Source organism: Macrobrachium nipponense, chromosome 8 (genome assembly GCF_015104395.2).
Source record: "Macrobrachium nipponense isolate FS-2020 chromosome 8, ASM1510439v2, whole genome shotgun sequence".
Lineage (NCBI taxonomy): Eukaryota > Metazoa > Arthropoda > Malacostraca > Decapoda > Palaemonidae > Macrobrachium > Macrobrachium nipponense.
Window position 1 is genome coordinate 117,363,713 of NC_087203.1, and position 25,755 is coordinate 117,389,467.

The 25,755-nt window shown below is 41.5% G+C and overlaps 1 protein-coding gene across 2 annotated transcripts in view; it reads right to left on the reverse strand.

Annotated features, from left to right (window-relative positions):
* Positions 1 to 5,148: 5,148 nt before the first annotated feature.
* Positions 5,149 to 25,755, reverse strand: part of LOC135222993 (secretion-regulating guanine nucleotide exchange factor-like) — a 33,787-nt gene continuing 13,180 nt past the window's right edge. For both annotated transcript variants that reach the window (XM_064261502.1, XM_064261501.1), the window contains exons 4-8: positions 9,409 to 9,588; positions 8,480 to 8,689; positions 8,006 to 8,112; positions 7,441 to 7,668; positions 5,149 to 6,302 (exon numbers count right to left, since the gene is read on the reverse strand). In XM_064261502.1, coding sequence (XP_064117572.1) covers positions 6,050 to 6,302; positions 7,441 to 7,668; positions 8,006 to 8,112; positions 8,480 to 8,689; positions 9,409 to 9,588 — 978 coding nt within the window. In that variant the 3' untranslated portion in view covers positions 5,149 to 6,049. The remainder of the gene's footprint in view (positions 6,303 to 7,440; positions 7,669 to 8,005; positions 8,113 to 8,479; positions 8,690 to 9,408; positions 9,589 to 25,755) is intronic.

The following is a 25,755-nucleotide window of genomic DNA, read 5'->3' on the forward strand; positions in this document are numbered from 1 at the left end:
TGTACGTAATTTACGTATAAGTTACACAATAAAGTTTTCGCACAACACGATAATAGTACTGCAACGAAATCACTAACGAATTTACGTTACTAAACGAAATCGTTGGACCGAACGAATGCCGTGTGCGTACGATAAAGATGTTGGTACGAAGAGGCCGAGATAGGTACGCCACCACGTACGTATAAGATGCATGATGGGAGGGATGCTGTCCAATAGGAGAGAAGGATCTCATGGTGGTGACTAGCATCAGGAACCAATGGGAGAGCAGGAGGATGGTGGTGAGTCTACTAGTACGAGCAGGAGGATGGTGGCGAGTCTACTAGTACTAAGATGGCGGCGTGCGGCGCGAGTTTCAAAATTGTTATCCGGGCGAATCTCGGACTTTCAAACCTTTCGTATCTTGAAAACTTTTTGTATGTAGAGCCGTTAAATTTTTCGCATTGGCTTTCGTATCTCAAGTTTTTCATAAGTTGAGCCTTTCGTATCTCGAGGTACCACTGTACTGTGAATCTATATGGCTAATAGCTGCTGATTTGTTTACAAGTTTACATGAGCTCTTTGGGTGATCTCATTCATGTGAGCTATAAAAAATAATTCTTACTATTAAAAATATTTTGTTAACACTTGTTAACTAAAACATAAAAGCTAAGACATTTCCTTTGCCATCACTTAAGATTGTTCAACTCTATTGTAAGGAACAGTTAACAGAAACATGTTCAATGTCTAACATAGCCAAGTAGTCAAGTAACACTTCCCTGGAGTTTGAAGGCCAAAGTTACACTCGTCAGTGTGCCATTAAACTGTTGCAGAACTGCTTACTCAAATTATCACATCAATGCATCAAAAGTAGCAAACCAAACATTTCCATGAAAAAAATGAGTGATTAAAGACTACACTGAACTTAATAAAATTTATTTTAACAAGGTGAACATCTTAGGCATGATTTTCTTTGTTAAAAATATACTATCATATACAATATTTTAGTATTTTAAAAGAAAGATTTCTGATTATCATTTATGAGCAATCATATATGGGCATTCTTAAAGATGATTTTATTTTAAAATTACCTTTCAAGATGTATCAAGCATACTTATTTGAAAGAAAAAAATTATAAATGCTCTGGCTTTCCAGGATAAAATAAAACAGACATACCACAGACAAGCATATTTCCTACAGAAAAAACCTCCAGCACCAAATCCCTGACCTGAATATACAACTGCAGTGATAAAAGAAGTTGGCTAATCACAGAACAAAGTGATTTATAAAGCAACTCTATTGGATCCAAAGTGCTGAAATTAACACTTCAAAGGAAAACTGTTAATCTACAGTATAGTTTAAACATGATGTAATCATGAGAGAAAATAAAAGTTATTCATCTTAGCCAGGGTAATTATATGCATTTGCTTTCTATCTCACACTAAAAATGAATGTAGTTTTCAAATCGGTTATTTTAAAGACCCTTGTGCAAGAGCTCTGTTGACATGAACGCTATAAACACTATATACCCTTCAAGTTTGATGACTGCTATTCAAAAATACCATTGTGCAGGAGCTTGGATTAGAAAAACATTTACATTGCAACATATCCCTCCTTACTGTAAAGAGAATCTTCATATGAGGATAGCCACTTCTGACGATACAGAAGAAAAATGTATTTCATACCTTTGAAACATTTTCTTTGGTATATCACAAACTGTTCACTTCCGTATCTCGATATATTATACTTTTCTTTTGAACTTAATAGCTAACAATCCAGAAATAATACTGTGACAGGGGAAATGCACGAAAGAAACGTGACATAGATTGTATTACAGTGCTTTCATTTTTTCAATTACCATAGTTTCATTATGTATCATTTTCACAAAAACTAGAATCCTAAAGGAATTAGAAGCGTAAGAGTATATGAGAAGAAACATGATTACCATTAAGTTCAACAGTACAAGTTCTAGGCCAAATACAACAGAGTCCTGTACAGGACAGGGAAGCAGAAACACTGTAACAGAGAACTGGTATTGTTGGACAATCAGAAAAATGAGTCTATTTTGGAATAATGGATTTTCAAACTAAGTTTGTCATGGTCCTTGAAATTACAATCCTTGGACAAATTTTACAAAATCCCTAAAACTATAGTACGTACATCATTATACCAAAATGGGCCACAGCAATGGCATCTAGAGGAATTAAAATATAAAATTATAAGAATCTCTGTACTGTATCTACAATCACTTAGGATCTGAACTGATTTATCTACAGTTGATAATTTAAGAGCTAAGTTAAAATATCTTAATGTTTATGGGCCTGATAACATAACTAGCAATGCATGGCAGATGAAAAAAAGGCTGGTATGACGAGAAACCAGAAAAATGGGGCAAGAATTAACAAAATATATCTATTAACTAGCTATAGTATTTGGCAATACTGAACTTTAAAGGAAAATATTTTATATTAAAATAAAATAGCTGCTGTAGTGAAGGGAATCCTAAGTCAATTTTTTAGTCATAATCTTATGAAATGTACATGAAAATCTTCAAACAACTTTAGTATTTCAAAGTATGAAAACCATAGGTTTATGTATGCCTTTCTTGTTGATGCTCATTTACAAAACTTATTAATCTATATTTGGAATTAAAAGGTAACATGGTAGTTCCCTAGTAGTGTAGCTTACTGCAGTTGTAAAGTGAATGTACTACTATGTGAATTTTACATAATACCAAACAATTCCAACAAGCAATATCAACTTTCACAGAGATGAGGAGGGCACTCTGAAGTATAAAATTATGAATTGTATAGGACTATACATACATGCACTGTGAATGTGTGTGAAACTGACACATTCTTATCCAGAACACAATCACAGTTTTTCTGTGTCAAGCTGCACTGCAAAGACATGGGGAATGGAGGTTCAAAGTTTTCCTACTTGACCCTTCAGTGAGTCATGTTGACTCACAGTGACATGTGAAAGACACTCATACATACAGGATTGGCTCTACTTGATTAGTCTTGTAATCATATAATGTATAACAATCACAGTACATTTGATCACACAATTGTCTTAATTAAATTGTGCATGGAATGTTAAATATAAAACATCTCCAGCACCAAGTGCATACCTCCAAGGGCTTGTGCAAAGCCCTAAGTACACTATTAGGAAATAATGTCCATCAATGACACTGGTGCCTGTGTAACTATATCTGTAATGTGAAAAAAATTTGAAGTTGTTCTGCTGTTTGCTTGTCTAAATCATGAGTCTCTTGGATATTCCAGTACATTTTTTCAACTACTGTAACATTCAAGTGTTATACAACCATGGTTAGTAGGGAAACCATACTATATGCTCACCTAGTAAGCATAAACCAAGCCTTAACCAATAGCAAATGTCAGGTTTTGGAATTAAGGAAATACTGAGAGACAAATTATTTTCAAATTTCAGTTATTAAATGTTTGAATAACCAAGTTTTTAGATAAAATTTTAATATCTTTAGAAGCAAAACCTTTCAGGCCAGTCCTATAAGAATTAATCATCCGAAATAAATGGTCTTAAACTACTTTGCAATAATTGTCTCTGGTCTTAAACTGTGCACTATTAGTAATGTCTCCATATACCCTGAAGCTTCTCCTCAAAGTCCAGAACTAATGACAGTTTAGGCAAATAAGTGTTTTTGTACGTTGGTGTTGGCTTCCAAGGATTACATAAATGTGTAAACTGTTCTTCAGTCCACAGTTCTCCAGCACAAACAGTTTTTTAAGCCATTTCACAATAGTTTACAGCGCCATTAATTCATCGATATGCAAACTGCTGTAATTCATAATCTTTTGACAAGTTGTTGAAGTAATCCTTTTCCTCTACAGTACTGTTAATTGGTCATCGACAATCTTTTTTTCATTTGTCCTTGCAAGTCATCTTGAAATTACCATTATATGTCAACCTTGTACTTGGTAGGCCATCTCAAGAATTCTTGTTCATTGTCCTTTTGACCATTATTGACTATATCCTTTTTGGCCGTTTTGTTTTTAATTACTGCCCTGTAAACAAAGGGGCCACTTCTTTTGATGTTGCATTCACCATTTATGAGATCCAGTTAAATTTTTAGTCAATTTTGATGATGCGTACCAGTGGAGCTTAAACACATATGCTAATTCTGAGCCAGTTTTAAAGAGTTGAACAATGTTAATGCCCCATGCCTTGGAAAAAAACCAGTATTGTACCTTACAACAAACCTTGAAATGAGCCTTATGTGAAAAACGACTGGTCATCCTAAATCCACTAGTCAATGGCAGAGTGCAAATCATGAAAGCCGAGTGAAATATAGTTTATGAATACCTGGACAAATGACCACCAAGGAAAGAAATGTAGTTTGTTCTGTGTCACTGATCTCTTGATCAAGGGATTTTTTAAACACTGTTTAGTCAATTACTCAGATAAGGGATCACCATGCACCTTTGTTACCTACATCCCTAAGACCATTAAAGAAATTTGCAACAGACCTACAAGTCTTTGGTGAATGGCAACAGGTCACAGTAAAGATTAAAAAGCTAATAAGTGAGTACTATAGTTACCTTGTACCTTTCAACTTTGGTAGCATGTTGACCCCCCCCCCCCCCCCCCAGTCCCAAAAAAAAAAAAAAAAAAAAAAAAAAAAAAAAAAAAAAAAAGTCCCAACATACAATCATGCATCTCGCACTTGTAGAATATTATCCATCCAAAGTTCACCTGACTGTGGTCATCCTGCCATAATTATATCTTGACAGGGCATCACTTTTTCTGACAATGAAATGATAATGTACACAACTACTGTTGTCATGAACCTTTCAGTGTCAAAATGTAATCAACATAAAGACTACTTTTGTTTTGTTAGCTTTGCAAAAAACTTGAGCCCTGACAGTTCATGGTTTGTCATCCACCCAGTAACCATTATCATGACTATAGTCACATAATAGAAACTGCTGCCAGGACAACTAAAAGTGACAAAATCAATAATGATCCCAAAAATAAATGCTCAGAGTCTTCAAGAGAACTCAGAAGTCAGGTTAGAGCTTTGTGACAACAATTAGTGCATGGTAATGATTAGAGAGAAATTCTATTCAAGCACACCCTCTTGTTACATGTAAAAATACTCTCTTGCTTTGTAACACTAAGGATTTGTCATGGTTTAATTCCTTAGACAGACAAGTTCAATGTCCAAGAAAAGCCTTAGACTAGTTCAGTGGAAAAAATACTGGTAACATAAAAAGAAGACTATGTATAGTGGTAATTTGTGTGTAGGGTTGTAGAGGACTAAGAACACTAAATTCAAAGCGAGTAATAAAACCTGCAACCAACCCTGAGTATTCCCAAATTACAGTTTCTTGAAATTACTTTGATACAGATGTGTAACCTACAAAATGAAACTCCAAATATTCAACTAAATTTTACTCAACCAAAGACCAGGGAGTCATTGAAGGATTTCCCAACTGTGCTGCCTTCCAGCACATGTGAACCACTTGCATACCCTTCTGCATCAACTCTTGTCACTAGCCTTAACCCCAAGACCCAATGACAAGAAAGACACACATAAAGCTATGGTTCGTACCGACATATTAAACAATGTTTAAAAATCTTATGAAGAGAACAATGAAGTTCCCTCTAAATTTTGTCAGAAAATTCCAAGGAGTGCATTAAATGCAATACCTAACTTGCACCCCAAATATAAAAACAAAATAATGAGTATAAAACTTCTACAGCATTAAATCACTACATGAAAAAATAATGAATTTCATATTCTAGCCCAGTTAAAACTACCTAGCAAAGTGTATTTCTCACGTCATTGAGCTAACACTCCTTGCTGTACCTGTAGTCATTGTTTCAACTGTCCACAAACTATACAAATATCAAATTTTTCCATTCACAAGGCATCACACAGCAACAATGGCACTATAGTTCAAATAAAAGTATCTTTAGACTCGAGAGGGGAAGGGGGATCAAGGCTTCTGCTTTAAAATACTTTTCATCATCACATGTAAATTATATAAGTAAATCACTTCACATATAATTGTCCTTATTTAGAAATGTTTTAAAAAAGCTTTACAACAGCAAATGAGTGTCCAGAGCCAGCCCCAACCATTTGCAAAGTGCCAGGGATGGCCACCTTTGCAGGACGATAAATGTTTATAGTTGTTCCATCACCACAACTGCCGTGTTCATTCCATCCCCAAGTGAAGAGAGAGATGCCTCCATCAGCATTACTCGTTATGGCTAAGTTATGTTCTGATCCACAAACAATGCCTTGGATCTTTTTGTTGATGGTTAAATTTTTGGGTACGAATCTGTAATCCAGAGAAGCAGATTAATAACACCCTAATATGGATAAAAATACAGCCTATAAGATTAAAGTAAGCCTACAGCTAAAAAAATAAGTTAACTATATGTACACACTTTACTCTAAAAACAGGTTAAGTATCAGCAAAGCTTTTACACTGCTTTGAAACTCTTAACAGTAAGTACTTACTATAAAGTATATATTTTTGTCTTTTCTAACAATAAGCACTTATTTTCTCCCTCATCTTGCCAACACAAATGAGGTAAGGCTGTACTATGAAATAATTTACTTATTTTGGTTTTACAAAAAGGTCATCAGAAGATATGCCCTTACAAGCCTCACAAGGGCATAAACACTGTAAAACACACAACTCAAATTACTTATTACCTCCCTAAGTCCCATTAATCACTGAGTGTTGTGATTCTATAAGTTTCTACTTCCTGCAAACTATCATATAATTATATTTGTCAAAAAGTGTATAGACTTTAACTAAGCATACTTCTGTACTTATCATGTACATTATTATGATTATTTATAATTAAGCATACTTCTGTACTTATCATGTACATTATTATGATTATTTATAATATTAAGTTTTTGCTACACTACCTTTTAGATGTGATAAACAGTTAAGATTTATCTATCAGTGTAAGTGTAAAGTTCAGGTTAGTTTAGGTGAGGAACTACATGGAAATGGTATAAGCTATGAGATATTTAGAATACATTATAGTACTTGAGTGCACGCTATAATACAAGGATTTTGTTACTTATGGACCCACAAGCATCTGTTAAGTTAAGGTGCTCCAGTACAGTATTTATTGATTCCAAATAGCTGAAATGAGTCATTTAGTTAAAAATCATGAACTGACTTGCAGAAATTTCATGACAAAGCAAAGTTCTCGAATTAAACCATATAACTAACTGGTTTCCAGCAGTGTTAGTGACTCCCTTTGGCCTCTGCAGTGTTTGTTATAATAACTGAAAAATGGCACAAGATGTATCATAGCTGACAACAATTTTCACTTAGGTGCAATCATTCAAGAAGCCTGCATTGGGAAGAACTCAAGACACTAAAATCATGTCTGAATAAATAAACCTTAGCGTAAATGCTCTTGTTGACATAAATAAAATATGACTATACTAACCTACACCTCTGGTGAAGGAGCTCATTGGCAGCTGTGTCAGAGCTTGAATCTTCTCCTTCTTCCTCCAAAGGTCCCAGCTGCCCATAGTCTGCTCTTCCCCATATGTAAACTGCCCCTGATGCAACACCAACGACACAATGGGTCCAGCCTGCTCGTAGCCATAACACACGTTCACCGCCAAAGTAATTGTGAGGGATTGTCAAGGGGCAAGTAAAATAAGATACATTTCTGAAAAGAAAAAGAAAAATTTACATGATAACCACATACATAAACATGTCATTTATAAATCTTACTCTATTTGCAGTCTGTAACAGAGGAATTAAGCCAGTGAAAATCTAGTAAGGGACACAGTGGTCAAAATACTCAGTAACAATAAAATAAATATTGATTTGTTACTGTGAAGACTAAATTATCACTTCTCTTAAAATTTAGCAGTGCTTCAATACTTTTAATTGTAAGTCTCACACACAAAAACTCATCTGCACACAACACAGCAATAATGAAATTATCCTTTGTAAATAAAAAATATTAAACAAAAACTTGACAACATTTATAAATATATTACCTAGGATCATGTGCCAACTGTCCCCACTTATTATCTCCCCATGCCAACACATGGCCTTCTGAAGTCAGGGCATATGTAGTGTTCTGCCCACAGGCAACACTGCACACCTAAAAGAAAACAGAAATGAGTAAACTTTAACTTGAAACCTTTACCTACAGATTTTTTTCTGTATTCTGAAACCTCAGAGCAGAGCAAACCACTGTGTAAGGACCAGCTACATAAATGGCCAGTAGTCCTGCACCCAAAACAAGTCCTTATCTGGAATTCAAAACTGTGATTTCAGAGATACCTCCACTTACGAGGTTACCAAAATTACCTGAACATGAACTCTTTCATCACAAGCCATAATGCCTTTTCTATTTGGCAAGAGAAAAAAAAAGTGATTAAGCACATGAAATCCTGGTATTCATAAGAGCTCCTTCACCAAAAATTAGAATTCTTTCAAAAGGGTATCTAATGAAATCATGGTATTACCTTCCCCTCTATGTGATCCATCACTCTTGGAGTGGGTTGCTGCTTCACAACATGGCCGTCGTTGTCGACATGTCCCAACTGACCTCTGTGTCCTTGTCCCCAGGTATATGCTCTGCCATCTCTTGTTGCAACAGCTGTATGGCGCAATCCAGCAGCTATACTAATCACATTTGTCAAATCCAAGCAAATAGGAAGGCTTGAAAAAGGCACCTGTGGGAAACATTTTTTAAAAATTATATTTCTTTCCTAATTACTTAACATAAATATGAATACTAATACATAACTACAAAAATATATTTCTACAAATTCAGCATTCTACAAGACAAAAACACTTTTGTTGGGGCCAGACAATTTAGGAATTCAATGACATGACAAATCAATGTAAATATTCAGTTATACATGACTGAGAGGAATGAGACTATAATTTAGGCAAAAGGCCAAGCAGTGGGACCTATGAGGCAATTCAGTGCTGAAAGAGAAATTGTAAGTAAAAAAGTTTTAAAGGTGTAACAGGAGGAAAAACTCACAGTTGCACTGAAACAATTATTAAGAAAGGGTGAAAAGGAAGATGGAAGAAAGTGAATATGAATGGAGGTACAGAAAAAGGAATGAAAGGGGTCGCAGCCTGGGGTCAAAGGGATGCTGCAAAGAACCTCAAGTAATACCCATGGTGCACGTCATGGCACTACCCTCCTACACAGCACTTCTTGGTATTAATTAAACTGATTTAAAAAGTACAAAAAGAATAACTTAGTGCTGGATAGACAGAACTAACCACCACTTAATCACTGGATGAGTGCAGTATTTATGAAAATATTATATGTTCAAATGACATTTTCCCAAATCTTAATGATCAAATTGCAGATGAGATTGTTCACATATGGTCGTTCAACTTTGAACAACAAAATCTACCTGGTAAAATGACTCACCTCATCCTTTGGAAGCCCTAACTGGCCATGGCTATTTGATCCCCATACCCAAACTTGTCCAGATCTACTAAGGGCAATAGAATGGGCCCATCCACAAGCGACACCAATCATGTGATGCCCCTCCAGTCCTCTTATGAGCTGGAACCCTGGTACGGATCGAATTTGAGTTCCATCTCCAACCTGTAAACAAGATGATCCCATTTAATTGGAGATTTATCTTGGCTACTACTAAAATGTGTTAAGAGTTTGCCCAAGAGTTTGCCCTGGGTACCTGTGGAGTCCTCTGATCTCCAAAAAATTTGAGCAAGGAGCAAATTTTTCCCTGCTCTCTGATGACATCTGAATTTCAGGGGTATCTGTTTTATTCTCTTATAATTTTTCATCACCTTTTCTTATAACTTCTCTCTCTCTCTGCAGGCTGATTTCCCTTTAGAACCCTCTTGGGTTTATAGGCAATAAAGGTTTTCAGTTCAAGATATAAAGAAAAACAGGAAGAGAAAAAGAAAAAATCACCTGCTGTAAGAAGTGAGTGTAAATAGAGTGAATTTGCATATATGGCAATATCATCATAAAATTTTGCTTTAAAAAATTTAAAAGCCTACATTTCAAGGGAACTGAGGTACTGAAAAATAGTGGCTTGATGGACTATTTTTCTATATGCTAGTAAATATGATGTATTTATAATAAAACAAAGTTTTAATTATACTTACCCAGTAATTACATAGCTTTAGTTTTCTGTTATTCGCAGCAGTATAGATTCAAAATTCGCGGTAGTGACACCGATAAGTGTGTAGGTGACACAGTTTCGCCCCCCCTAGCGAGAAGGTTAGGAACAACACAGCCAATTAGCTCATTCCGTTTATGCTTATGTCCATCAGTGGGGAGGAGGGGGGGCTCTGATCATGTAATTACTAGGTAAGCATAATTAAAACTTTGTTTTATTATAAAAACATCATTTTTAATTATGCAACTTACCCAGTAATTACATAGCTGACTCCCACATTGACAGGAGGTGGGATAAATGGACATACTCTACTCTAAAACGTTAAGTCACGTAATGAATTAGAAATAGATAGGTTACTAGCATTGAAACAATGTTTGTTGTTCCTTGTTAGTTAAGAGAGCTCGCAGTAGAGACTGCCTCTGGTTGGTGCTCAACTTAACCTGTAGTGGTGCGGCAGTAAAGCCAAGGGTTGCCTCTACTTAAGGGGGAGCCTTGTAGCAAGGATGATTCCAATTGCCCACTAGGACTACAATTTGCCCTTGCCCTTGCCCTGGGCACAGTACCATAACAAAAAACAACCAGATTATTATGTCACCTACACTCGAGTAAAACCCACAACCCGTCCACTATGTGTTGGGTGCTCTGAGTACATTGTACCCTCTTGGCTCCCTAAACTTCGATCCTTCACTACCAGGTGAAGGTTCGGACAATAGGAAGGAATCCTATGCTTTCTTCCTCAATACCATGCCAGTAATTAAAATTTTCAAGGTACTGCCTAAATTAGCAATTTTCCAAAAATTTCTCTTGCACCATGAGAAATGATGAATGATCACACTACCAGTAGGTTGAATGCAAAATGGACGTATGAGATATATAGCTCTTAAGAGCTAATGAGGTAGAGGTTGTACTTAATGTCATTAGCTTTGCTAACATGATGTAAATGTCTCACAAGAAAAAGACCATTAGGGTAAATGGCAAGCTGTCCTAATCCGAGGACGAGACGCATATGTCCTCGCCATAACATTTTGGGTTAAATCTGGTCTGGGCTTCTGGTTCTAGGAAACACCAGACCATCTAGCCAGTTCCACTCTTCTCCCTGCAATAAAGCACTTCCGACTCTGATAGAACAGGGTTTGCACTTGACTGTAGTTGCCGTCCAGAGTTCCTATCAGAAGGAGCTAGCTCCGCTAAAATAAAACACAGTGGGAAGATTTTCCTTCTTGCAGCTTAATTAAACCGCCAGGACGCTGAATTTCCCTTGTATGAACTTGTTAGGATTCTGGTGTGGTTCCTGTCTGTCTATAGCAGAAGGGTTCTTGCTGCTTCCCAGAGAGAAAAAATGCGTTCCTCCCTGTTTCTTGATGTAAGGGAGGGCTGTCTGAGCAGACAATTACTACTTTATTGCTGACCAGGTCCGCAAACTTCCAATAGCACCCGGTGGATAGCCGTCTATTCTTTCAATTGAAGTGCCATTGTCTCATGGAATGTCCCCAATACTCTGTCTCCCCAACCTGGATTGGACATATCTGAATAGAATACCAAGTTTGGGCTCAGAGGAAGAAGGGACTTCCCTTCTAATAGCCTGTCTTCTGATCTCCACCAAGACAGGTCCTCCTTTACTTCAGATGTTGCCTGGAACACAAATGAGTCTGGAAATTTTTTCCTTTCCAGTTCTCTTTAGGAAGAGCTGGAGATTCCTCATGTGAAACTGCCAGACGACACGAACTGTTCTATAGAGGCTAGGGTGCCCAGCAGGCTCCTCCATTCCTTTGCTGAGCGATCTTGAAGGGCTAGCAAATGGTCCACCTACTGAAGGCATGACTCCACTCTTTGTGGGGATGGAAAAGCCCGAAAGCATTCGTGTCTATCCTCATCCCCAAAAAGACAAAATCCAAACAGGAGACTAACTGTAACTTCCTCAAGTTTATCAGAAGTCCCAACTCCTGCCAATGATGGAATTTTCTGCACATCCTCTGTGAACTTCTATGAATGCGACCGAAGAAGCCAATATTCCAGGGAGAGAGAGATTTTTTATCCCGACTAATTGCAGCCATGAACAATGGGGGCTAAGCTGAGAGTACTTAAACACTTGTGTGGCTGTTGAAAACCTGAAGCACGGAGCTGTAAATTGGCACTCTCTCTGAAGACGAAACGAAGAAACTTCTTTGAGCCTCGATGAATTGGGATATGGAACTATGCATCGTCCATATCGATGGACACCATCCAGTCCCCTTGATGAAGGAACAAAAAACTGTCTGATTCTTTCCATTATGAATTTTTGTCTTTGGACAAAAACATTCAAAGTGCTCACCTCTAACAAGGGCCTCGAGCCCCCTGAGGCCTTGGGGGACTTACTAATAATCAGTTATAAAATCCGGGAGTTAGTAGGCTACTAATAACTCTAAGGCATGGCCTCCTTCTGCAAGTGATGAAACTTCTCTTGACTGGGCAATAAATGTCTGAATTCTGAATTTCCAGAGTAGGCTAAAGCTATTAGAGAGCTGAATAAGGGTGGAACGCTCTCGAAAAGAATGTTGTAGCCTTCTCTCAACATTACACGATCCAAGGTTCTGCTCCTCTTGCTTCCCAGTTCATTCAAATTGGCGGAACCTTTCCCCTGCAGGTGCCCGGAGACTGCCTCTTCACTTCTTAGCAGGGATTTGGAGGAGGATTTCCTGATGGTTCGAGGGGTTGATACGTCCTCTTCCCCCGATCTAGGGAATGACCTAGAACTTTCCTTGCCATGAAAGAGCTGAGCGCATGTGGAAGGAGAAGGGTGTGAGCAGTAGTGGTAACATGAGAATACTTGGTTGAGGGAGAGAGAGATAAAGTCCGGGGTTCACTTCATCTGGAGGTCAGAAGCTACCTGAATCACTGCATCCTCAGGAAAAAGGTGTTTACTATCCAGAAGAGGGTAAAGAGGGGTAGACCTCTGTGTCTGATACACTATTTGGTGGTGAAAGAACATGAGTTCTCTCGTCTTCTTCAGAATGCCCAACATAAAAGAAGACAATTCCATGGAACTGTCTCGTTAAAGGTCTGTAAAAATCCTCATGCAGCACCAAACATTCCTTGATCTTGCGGCCCAAAGCTCCAACGGTCCAATCAAGGAAGCCCACTACTACAACCACACGGAAGAATTTTAATTACATCGCCTAATTCTTGTCAAAAGATGTGACGGTGGGAAATTGAAGTTAACCTATCCCTGTTACCTCTTTCAGAAAGCCAAAGGTTAGCTTCCTTCATCACCCAAAAAACTAGATAAGCAACTTAGACGAATCTACTTGATTATCTCTAAAAAAAATTAGGACACTGGCGATGTTGGAGCTACTGGCAAGACAAAGTCAGAGAAATTCACTAGAAAATATCGAAGAGGCTACTTGTAAGTCGTAGGAGTTGCCTTATCCCTGTCTTCTTCCTGTTCTTCTGCCCAAAAAAAACAGGGGACAAGGCTGTTTGTGGCTGGATAGAAGGAGCAGTATGCTTCATGAAGCCTTGGAGAGAACAAATCTGAAGAATTCGCTACAAAGTAGTAAAGTAGCGAATTGTAGGATGTCTGAGACGACTCCTTATCCTCTTCTTCTGCTGATGAAAATGGAGACAAGTTTGCTTAAGGTTGAACAGGAGTTACAAAAGACTTCCTTAAACCAAAAATACTGTCCAACTTATTTTGAATGGTTGCAGTCGAAGGATCTGAGACAGTCATAACTTGACACTGTCAGTAAGACGGAAGATGTAAGCGTTGTCCATGGCTGAGAAAAACTTCCTACTGATCCAGCTACGCTGGGTGCCGATGGAAGTTCGGGCGCCGATGGACGCTTGGGAGCCAATGGATGCTCGGGTGCTAATGGACACTTGGGAGCCATTGAAAAGTTTAGGTGCCAGCAGTGGTACTTGAGACCAGTGAGCGCTCATGAAGAAGATGTAAAACATGCACCAGCAGGCACAACTGCGACAATGAGCGCTCAACCGCTTGTTGAAGTCGAAGCGCCAATGGGTGGTCTTCCACTCTTGCCCCAACTGCATGCAACCTTATCTGATGGACGCCCAAAGGACAACTTCCTCGAATCTAGGAAAAGGGTATCCTTTCACTACACTGACCCTCTAAGCCATTGTCATTGTGTGAAAAGCATTCTGGACTGTCCCAGAACCTGAAAGAAGGATGTGGTCCTCTTGTAACACTCTGGTCTTCTTAGGAGGGACAGAAGGCAACATATTACGAGTCCTCCTTTACAGTGGACGAGACTCTGCAATAAAGCGCCACTGGCTCAACCCACTAGCAGAAAGACAAAACACTTCCTTATAGATGCCTTTTCAACGGCACTATGTCACGACCTGGGATTTAACAACAGGACCGCCTGAGGGGGCGACTGTCCGTGGGCAAATCCCACTGACCTCCCTTGGGCTACCAGTATGCTTCCTCCCAGGTGCTGGGGAGTTTGACAGGGACCTTTGTCTAGGAAAATCAGGGGACGAACGCACCTCCTCCATTGCACAACACTTCACTATCACAGGGTTAACATTGCTAATCTCAACACCACTGGCAATGGTATGGGAAGGAGGCAAGGGAGACAAGCAAAGGAGCATGTGGTACAAATTAAATTTTTACAATAAAAATGACATTCACAAAATAATAATTTTTCAATAATACCTAGAATCCATCAACTACACAGCTATAAGTAGACCTTATAGCTGTGCAACCACTGGACAAGTTATATCATTAAAATTAAAGAGCTAGTAGCAGGAGAAAAAACAACTGGGATTGAGTGTTATCTGACTAGGTGTCCATGTAACACAAGAAAACTACTTGAACACCTGTGTAGCTATAATACTGAGAGCTCGGAACCGCTGGATGCTCGGCGCCATGGATGCTACTTCGCGCTCGGCGCCGATGGACGCTATTGGGCGCTCGGCACCAAGTTCACTACTAGGCGCCCGGCGCCATGGATCCGCCAGACGCTCGTGGGTGCTACTAGGCTCGGTAAACTATGAGATAAATGCATGACATAATCTTACGTCAAACACATGGCTAAAGATAAGATCAACCCAGTTAAGCTAAAAGCTTTGAAGGCAAGCGTACTCTTTCGTCATTCTAGCTACTTGATAGTTTTGATTTGATTCAAGCTAAGGCAGCATGCTAAATCGACATTACTTTGTTCCCTTAGTGGTTTTAAGTACAGCCCTTCTATGGGGATGTTTTCTCTGTGGTGGGCTCTTGTACGTTTTCAAGTTGTTTCTAATAATATTATTACATCAACAATAAAAATATCAATAATAATTTTATTCTTGCTTTTAATAGGATTTCAATAGTCCACCCTCCAAAAATCCATAATAACTAATTCTCTCCTGCTACATTAACCTTTTACACTGAAGTTGACGAGATTGCTAAGCGTTTAAATATATTGCAAATTCGTTCAGTAGCGGACATGCTAACAAGCTAAAGTGGTGAAAACACTTTAAAATTATAATTAATCCTGCCAACACGTTTTTGCGGAAATAAAATTCAAAACCAACATTGTTCTGATAACGAATGCAATGTTTACATTATTACGCTACTCTATCCGGAAGATAGCTAATGCAGGGTTTCCACTATTACGCAACTTCCTTATCAGTTAAGTGACATCTCACTTTGTTGTGTTACTCATTGTGAAAATGATTTAATCAAAAGATCGCTCCTGAAACATGTTATCGAACAATATCTGATTGCTAACAAGCGTAAACATTGGTCCACTACAACCAATGTTTACATATTACAGTTAGAAACTCGTCATATAGTAGTTGACTAATTAACTGCAAGTTGCTGTAAATGCAAACTAAAGATGTACTACTTCAGTGAAATGCAATACGGTGGTCCTCCCGTATTCGCGGGGGATGCGTACCAGACCCCCCCGCGAATAGTTAGAATCCGCGAATGTTTGGAACCCCCCTCTAAAAATGCTCATAAACTATCCTGAACATGCAAACACCAAATTATCCCTTAAAGACCATCCTTCATCAAATATACATAAAATATCCTATTATGGTTCATATTAATCTTTGAAATATTATTAATACTATTTTAAAGTAAATCTTACATTTCATGTTTATACATAAATACATACTATGTATGTACTGAATGACTTAGTTACGTATGTGAAAATAATTCAGTCCCCCCATAAGTATTCAGTCATGCACGTTTTCTTTCATACTTTTACTATTTGAGACATCCATTTTCTTTTTACTAGGGAACAATGGAATGTGAAATCACAAATACCAAAAGTCTACTTAAAGTATTATCCTACATCAAATATACCATTGAATTGGTATTATTAATATCATTTTAAAGTAATCTTAAACATTTTACCATTAGAAATATATAAACAGCCAGAGAGAGAGAGAGAGAGAGAGAGAGAGAGAGAGAGAGAGAGAGAGAGAGAGAGAGAATGTTATTGTTACTGTTTAATCTCATTAAACATATTATTTGTAAACTAGTACTGTATATTATTATTTTACCATAAAATGTAGTAATGTCCTTAAAGATATACTTATACATACACTTCCAGCCCAAACAGAGGGCGAGAGTTACCACTAGCGCATGCTAGTAGTATCTCGTGTGGAGAGAGAGAGAGAGAGAGAGAGAGAGAGAGAGAGAGAGAGAGAGAGAGAGAGAGAGAGGGTTGTCCTTATTTAAAAGAGTGAAATGGATAGATTATTCTACTTCTTTTATTCTCACTTCTTTAAATACTATCACATGTGAATTTTGAGATTAGTTATTATTATTATTATTATTATTATTATTATTATTATTATGCGAAAATATTAATAAACATACACATGTACCATAGAAATTATCTCATATATATCAGCAAAAGAGAAAGAGAGAGAGAATCTCATTGATCCGTAGATGGCAACACTCGATTTGACAGTTGGAACCCAGCCAACCAAGCTGGCTAAGTGTTCAAAAAACAAGACACAGGGTTACATAATTCTTTTTATTTATAAACTAAAATCTTGCTAATTCACTTTAGTATTTTCTTTAATGAATTTATATTATTGCAGTTTACATTAATGTTGATATTTGAAAATTAGTAAATCATCATCCAAAAAACATACATCGCTTTAAGAGAGAGAGAGAGAGAGAGAGAGAGAGAGAGAGAGAGAGAGAGAGATTATCGTAGTATTTGTAAAATACTTTCACATATGATTTTTGTAATTACAGTTATTATTATTATTATTTGAAAATATTAATAAACATATTACATGCCAGAGTAAGTATGCCATAAAACTTTATTGTATCATAACAATATCATTTTTATGCATGACCACTACTGGCAGGCTATATATATATAGATGATTGACCCCTTTGGAGGTGGGTCACAGACGCAACATGTCCTAATTCAAAAAATTAACTAATTTTTAAAATTATTTATTAAGTTCCTTACCTGCTTAAGGTTAGCTGACTTCGTAGGTCCTGCCTCTGAGCCTGCTAAACCTAGTAGCTCTCACTAGGAGGTGACATGTTTTGTCTTGAGAAAGCTAACACAAGGGGTCTGACAATGGAATGAACAATTCTGCTGACAGAGAACCCTAGCCCTCATCTACCACGGGCATTCATTAGGAAAGTTAGTCACTTGAACCACACACACTACAATAATAAACACTACACCAAAAAACTGAGATGTATTAACCTTCTCAGACAAACATAAAAAAACCACTATAACCTAATTAAAATAAAAACCTAGCATGTTATTAGGATATTGGGGTGGACACTCTTTGCCCCAGTACTGTAACCTGAGGATACGTTACGGGCCTAACGTTGGACAATTATCAAAAGGTCTTCACGTCTCTAGGTAATGAGAGCAAACCCAGAGTTTGTCCTCCAAAAACGTCGGAATCTATAATGTCCTTGAGGGCTAAATTTTTCCTGAATGCTAAGGACGTAGCTACTGCTCTCACCTCATGAGCTTAACCTTAATCAAGCCGAAGCATTCTTCCTGACAAAGTAAATGAGATTCTTTAATGACTTCTCTTACAAAGAAAGCCATCGCGTTAGACATAGGTCTAGTAGGATCTTTAACAGAGCACCACAGAGAACATGAAGTCCCCCTAATGCTTCTTGTTCTACTACGTAAAACCGTAAGGCTCTTACTGGGCAAAGAACCCTTTCTTGTTCTTGACCTACTAGATCAGCCAGTCCTTCAATCTCAAATGATCTTGGCCACGGATGCGAAGGATTCTCATTCTTTGCTAAGAACTCCTGTTGAAAAGAACAAACTGCTTTGTTGTGCTTCCAACCTACTTGCTTGTCAATAGCTTGCAGCTCGCTAATCCTTTTAGCTGTAGCTAAGATACTAAGAAAATAGTCTTCTTCCGTTAGCTCTCGCAAAGACGAACTGCCCATAGGTTCAAACCTATCCGTTTCCAAGAACTTGAGAACGACATCAAATTCCAAGAAGGAGTTCTGCAAAGTCGATCCTTCTTTGTATAAAAGATCTGAGAAGTCTCTAAGATCTGCGTCGTTGGACAGATCTAAACCTCTGTGTCTAAACACTGCAGACAACATACACTTATAACCTTTAATTGTCTGATTAGCCAAACCCAGTTCCTTCTTCAGATACAGAAGGAAATCTGCAATTTGTGTCACAGAGGTACTGGATGAAGAAATATGACAATTTGTCCAAAATTGCATTTTTCCTAACTATACAAACCTGAGGTCCTTTTACAATAGGAAGGTACTAGCGGCAGCTGGATAGGTCGTAAGCTTTCGAACAAGGGGTTCGGTAGTTAACTGCTTGTCCGACAGGCACGCGCGGCGCGACTGGGAGGTAAACAAATCACTTTTGCTTTTGGCCCAAGCAAAAAACAACTGCAGAGTGAGGGGTGGCACTGGCATGGAGGTGGGACTATATGTAAAAGGACCTCAGGTTTGTATAGTTAGGAAAAATGCAATTTTGGACAAATTGTCATTTGTTCCGACACGGCATACAAACCTTCGGTCCTTTTACAATAGGAAGACTCACTTTTTGGTGGGAGGAATCTGAGTCTTTTGTGAACAGACTGGTGTTCGCCCAACCTTGGAATGCCTCCCTGGTCGTAAGAGCGAGGGAGGGATCCAAGCCTCTGTCCGATTGATCGGGGTGTGCACCGCAGGATCAATGGTCAGACCTCTGGACCAAGTACTAAGAGAGAGGCAAGCGTATCTTCGTACCAGCAAACAAGAACAAGTTCCTATTTTGCAAGAGGCAACATAAAGTTATGGTTTGTCTCTTGTTGGCATCCACTTCCCCCCCCACCCCCCCCTTGTAGGAGGAAGTGGTGGATATTCGCTCCCATCCCTAGTGAAAGGGATAGGATGGGGCTCTGTCGAGTAGCTCACCGGCATCTCGTCCTTATCCAGCAAGGTGATGACCGTATCCCTCTACCCACAGGTAGAGGGGGAGAAAAAGATAGGAAGAGAAGCCAGTCACTATCTCATTCACTTATCTATTCTTACAGTCACACCAGGACTCGATGCTGTTTCAGCCTGCTAGGGTCTCGGTTAGCTCACAAACGTGTTGAGCAGCCACCACGGGTCCCAAGGAAAACGATCCAAGGACCTGTGGGCAATATCCAAAAGGTAGAAGGAGGTGCCAGTGGTCTGGTTGTACCAGACCCCTGCCTTCAGTACCTGCGCCACGGAGAAGTTCTTGTGTAACTCGAGGGAGTGTACTTCTAGGTCATCTTGGTGAGACGAAGTCTTCAACACTCAGCCTGGGATGTCGAGTTTCTTCAGAAAGCGCGGCGTCGCTTCACAGGACAAAGCAGCATCTCCTTCGCATCGAACGGCGGTGAAGTCCATTAGGGAGGGGATTGTGAAGGACTCTAACCAATCGTCAGGAACTGAAGGGTTCTGAGTCTTCGCTATGAAGTCGGTACGAATTCGAGCGTCACGAATCCCCATCCCCTGGATGCTTGACTTCGCAGGAAAAGTTCATGCAATTACCTCCGAGGAAAAGAAGGGAATGGTCGTATGACCTATCCCTCTCTCGACTTCGGTGATGTCCTGTACCCATACTGGTCTATCCGTCTGCAGCGAAGTGTCTCACATTCTCCTATCCCCAAGAAGTGAAGTTCTTCTTCTCGGTAGTGGATAGGACACCGACACTCAATGGTGGGTGTCGATGGGTAGGGGTACCGTGACAAGCCGTTAGGACGAAGAAAAGATGTTATGGAACAACCGAACTAAGTCCACAGCGAAGTACGTAACTGACTTGGGCGCTCTGACAGCTGCCGACTGACTGCGTTCGGTAGGAGGCAAGTTGTCCAAGCACCCGAGCAAGTCACGTGACCTTCGCCTTAAAAGGGTTATGCCAAGAGACTAAATAAAATAATTTGTTCGTCACCGATGCCAGAAGGCGAGGTGATGATTCTCTTAAGGCATGTGCCCAACAGGCGAAAGTCAATTGCCTTCTAGAGACCGCGGTCCCTGATGGCAAGATATCTCATAGTCTAGTTGATTCTCAGCTAAGGAGAAACAACACTATGTGTCGTGAAGACGAAGGTGTACAGAAAATGCAACCTACGTCTTCACAGCTGAACCGAGAGAAGGATTCTCAAGATTCTGAACCTGTGCTACAAACACTGAGAACGCTAACCGCTATTCATTGCTGTCCGGTGAGGATCGTAGTTGCAATGAAGCGGAGCGCTTTTCAGTAATGAAGACACAGGGAAATACTGCCTGAAGAACTGCTTCTCATGGGCTGAACATTTGGAAGTAGAGCTGTCAGGTTCGGAGAGTAGGCGATGTCTTCTGACACATCTGTTAATTCGGGGCGAACAATGAAATAATTGCACACCTACGCATACGAGATATTTTGAAGACAAACTCAGATGTCTGCAAAAATCATTCGCATTATCGCGGTGCGATGCAGCGGGAGGACTATTACAGATTCTGTTACCGTGCGGTAAACAGAAAGATGAAAGAGTACAAGAGATATCTCTGTTGAAAATTCTCGCAATGTCGAAGGCGATGAAATCGAGCGTCACAGCAGTAGATGGTCCTTCATTATTGCGAGAATCCCGTTAATCAGAGACCTAAGTCCATGATTGTTGGGCAGAGATACGGTTCGGTAGTCAATCAAACCAAGGGAGAGAGAGAGACGTAACCAACCGTGCATCTCCGATACCTAGCTGATACTGAGCTGCTATCAGGCAGTTCAATACGCAGTAGCTCTCGGTGACTCGTCATCCTGAGTTGCCAGGTTAATCCATTATTCCACGAAGGAATGCGTTCGGCTAGAACCATCGAGCATAAAGAATACACTCGAGCAATTATATTTAAACGAAACGGATTTTGGTAAATACAAAAAGCTGATTTGGTGTTGTCATGACAATACCAAGTATCTAAAATCGAAACTGATAACTGCTGGGAGGTTGCAGGCAACCCCGAGTTGCAGTTCAATTAAGATACAATTCGTCTCGGTCACAAACCGTAGAGTTAACTACGGTATGCGCCTACCCCCGGACAATTCAACTGTAAAAGAATCATGTCGCTGAGGGTAATATACATAGTATATTTGTAGGTTCTGTACAACGACCTCCATCCTAAATTCTTTTCCCCTCGAGGAATGAGAATAAGGATTGGAGATCGACGCCTTCGTTCTCTAGTCAAGAGAGTGAAGGAGAAGTCTTTCCCAAAGGAAAGCTTCAATGGTGAACAGAATACCGAAGACGATAGTTCAAGCCAAACTGGAAGTTCCAGTCCGTTCTTCTCTATTCCAGGTTAATCGCCTACTGTGAGATACTCTTCTTCAGCAGCAGTCCGTCTTCCAAATGCTAGAAATTACAGGATTCGAGCATAAGCGAGGTTCCCGATATCGTGTAACAATTATCGGGGATTCTCGCTCACTTTGGACCGTGGTCTCGCCTAAGTGTTTGGAGATCGTAAAAAACTCGAACACTGAGTGCGCTAGAAATTCCGTAGAATTCTAAGCACTCTGCGAAACCCCCACCGAATTCGTCAAACGATATCGGCTGGTGGTCCTCTCGATTCCGTAGAAATCGGGAAAGGGGCAGGATCCCTCCTCAACGACCGGGGCTTACGTCAGGTAGGACCCGAAGGTCCCCCCGGTAGCGCAGCCCCTAACGTGGGATCTTACAGAGAAATCTCTGTAGGATCCCTCCCCTTTCCCTCGTAGCCGTAAGGAGAGAGGGAATGGGGGAGGAACTGGATACTGGTCGCCTTCCCAGCGGAACTAGCAGTTGGAGAAGAAAAGGAGCAGCCATCGCCTTACGGCGATGGCCTCTCAGAGCCTGGGAAAACGTATAGTCAGGAGAAAAGTTTTTCGTTTTCCCCCGAGGAGGGTTACGAACTCATACTGTAGGTAAGGGTCTGCCGCCACTGTGAACGTCGTCTGGGTGGGGCTGATCGACACCTGACAGAAGAGGACCGAAGGGGTATTCAAATACGGTGTCCGAAGACACGTAGAAGAAAACGCCTCTGTCCCAGTAGAGGAGGGGTGTGAAGTAGCTTGTTCGACGGCAGAACTGAGAGAGCCTTCTTGTCCGGAGACGAGAGACTTACCTGGTTCAACACAGTCCGCAAGCTCCGATCGCGGCAGACCCACCGTCAATTTGGGTTCCCTCTCGGCCCCACAAAACGACTCGAGCCGAGACGTGGCTCTGCTGGTGGGAGCGGCGATCCTTCCCCGAGGTCGTTGTGCTGACGAATCAGCGCCATAACCTCGGCAAAGTTCCTCTGGATCTCGGAAGTCACATCAACTTGCCAGAGTAGGAACGTTAATCCATTCGAACAAGAGCATATTCCGAGAACCTTCCTCCTAAGAAGGGGGAACAGCGACAGCCCTCTCGGTCTTCTCCATCCACTTGCGCATACGTCCTGGCCGGTCCAAGAACCGTGCCTGGCACGTAGGGCATCGTGGTGGGATCATGAGGGGCGCACCCCTCACGATCACTCCTCAATACCTCGCTCCTCCCGGTGTAACCCGAGGAGGTTGAAGGTACGGGAGAGGCAGACCTGACGCTCCCTCCTCGCTCGCTGGCAGAACCAGCAGGCTTGGAGGGCTGCAGGCGATCGTCAACCCGCGGTGGCGATCGAGCTGCAGGCCTGGTCGAACCGTCTCGCTGTGGAGAACGGCTGGACTGAGCACAGCGGCCCCGACCTCGAGTGTCAGAAGAGCTGGTGCTGGTTGCCGTACCCGATCGCTCTCTGTGAGAGCGACGGTCAGGCGACCTGCAGGCTCCACTGTCACAGTGAGAAAAAAAAAACCGGTGCTTGTCCTCACGGCACGTCACGTCGCTGGTTCCAGCCGTGGCTGGCACCGGCGAACGGGGGGACCTCTTCCCAGCCTCAGCCCGTGGCCGGTCGTGGACCGTCACGTCATCCCGGGTAGCCAGCTGGTCGCCGCGAGAGCGAGAGCTGGTCTGGTGAGAGTCGCGTGAGCGGCTGTCACCAGTCTTCCGCTCCGTGCCGTGAACCTGACGCTGAGCGGGCTCAGAGGTCTGGTTCCTGGCTGCACGGTCGCTGGTAGGCGACCGTACACTCGGTACCTCCCGAGGGAGACTTCTTAGGAGGGAGGAGGCAACCTTCTTCTTCCTCGGCTGTGAAGCCTTAGAAGTCGAAGGGGAAGAGGCGGCAGCCGACGACGATGAAGAAGATGAAGACGACGACGACGACACCCTTCCTCTCTTCTTCGTCAGCTTCCTCAGGACAGACGTAAGATCTGCCATCCAGGCGGAGCCGGGGCTGCTGTAGCCGAAGCCACAGGGCCCGGACGCACCTGTACAGACAGACCAAAGTCTGGGGTAGTACCACCACGAACAGGGACGACGTCAGCAGGTATGGGCATCTCAGGAACAGCAGGCACAGCCAGCACAGCATCGGCAGGGACAGCCAGCGCAGCAACGGCAGGGACAGCCAGCGCAGCAACTGCATGGACAGTCAGTACAGAATCGGCAGGTACGGCAGGCAGCACCGGAAACACAGGAGGTGGAGCAGCAGCCAGCAACATCCTGGTACCGGCGGTAGGTCCAGGGGCGAGCTCTAGGGCAGCGGAAGTGTGGTCGCGGCACGCCCCCCTCTCGGTACGGCGAACGGCACTTCACAGCGGCTGTAGGCAAGACTGTTACCACGTGAGGCGAGTACACCAGGTGAGGAGGGACGTCGTCACCTGGAGTCGATATCGTTGTCGTGGTCACCACTCCATGGGTGACCGCAGCAGGCCCAGACATAGAACCGCCGCCCCTGGACACTAGGCACGCCCTGCAAATCGAAGGACGCCCATACCTCACCAAGTTCCACCCTCGTGGCAATAGCACCTGCGGAAATAATAGTAGTAGTGATTAGTGGGGGGGAAGTCCCCTCGCGCGGGGGGGTGAGCCCCACACCGAACGAGGCGGGAAGAGACCCGAATACAATTGTACATCGGGCACCGAGCGCCCTCCCCCGCGCTCGACGGATCGGGCGAGGAGAAGAACCCAGATAACCTCCCCCCCGAAGGGGAAGGGCCATCTGTGGGAGCTTAGCGGGGGGGGGAGGGATTCTCGTTCCCCACCCCCGCACAGCACCCATGTACCCAACAATAATAATAAGAGCCCGAGAGCAATCGTGCCCTCGGCACCGAATGCAAGGGCAAGAGGATCAATTCCCTGACTGAGCGGAACTTGAACCAAAATAAATATTGATGCAATCAATAATAAAAGGAATAACATGAAAAAGAATCTTGCATTACGATTCACTTCAAAATGAATAAGGGCTCGGAGCAGCGAGCGCAGTTTGCGCCCTCGGTACCGAGCGCAAGGGTAAAAGGATCCAATTCTCCGATATGAACGGAAACCTGATCCATAATGAATTGATGCAATCAAAATATATTGAAAAAATGAAAAAGAATACTGCGCTTGCGATTTCACTTCATACAAAATAAAAAGGGGAGGATCAATTCCCGGGAAATACGGAAACATTGATCCAAGTAATAATGCAATCTCAATAAAATATGAAAATGAAAAAGAACTGCACTTGCGATTTCACTTCATTCAAATAAAAAGGGGAAAGGATCAATTTCCGGGTAAGAGCGGAAACTGATCCAATATGAGTATTGCTACGATCAAAATAAATATATGAAAATGAAAAAGAATATTGTACTTGCGATTCCACTTCCATACAGAATAAGTTTTCGTGCGAGCGCATTCGCTCGGCAACGAGCATACAGGTGAAAAAATATAAATGAAAAGGGCACTTACTTACGATTTTCATCTACACATTTCCAAGCAAAATATAAGCTCGGAGCGAGCGCTCTCCCGCCTCTCGGCACCGAGCATACACAATACGAGGATCATTTCTGGGAAAATGAATTCCCGCACTTACGCCCTTCAGTCCCGGCACTCGGGTAATCGGAGGGCGTGGAGAAACCAAGATCCTTTAATTCACAATTGAATTCAATGGAAATAAATATGAAATGATTGTACTTACAATTCAGTTTCACTAGATAAATAGAAAAAGAAAAAAAACACAACCATGCGAAAGCAACGACATGAAGCGGGCAGTAGAGCGATGATACACGTCTACACGCCAGCAGGCAGAAAGCAAAAGTGGTTTGTTTTACCTCCCAGTCGCGCGCGCCTGTCGGACAAGCAGTTAACTACCGAAC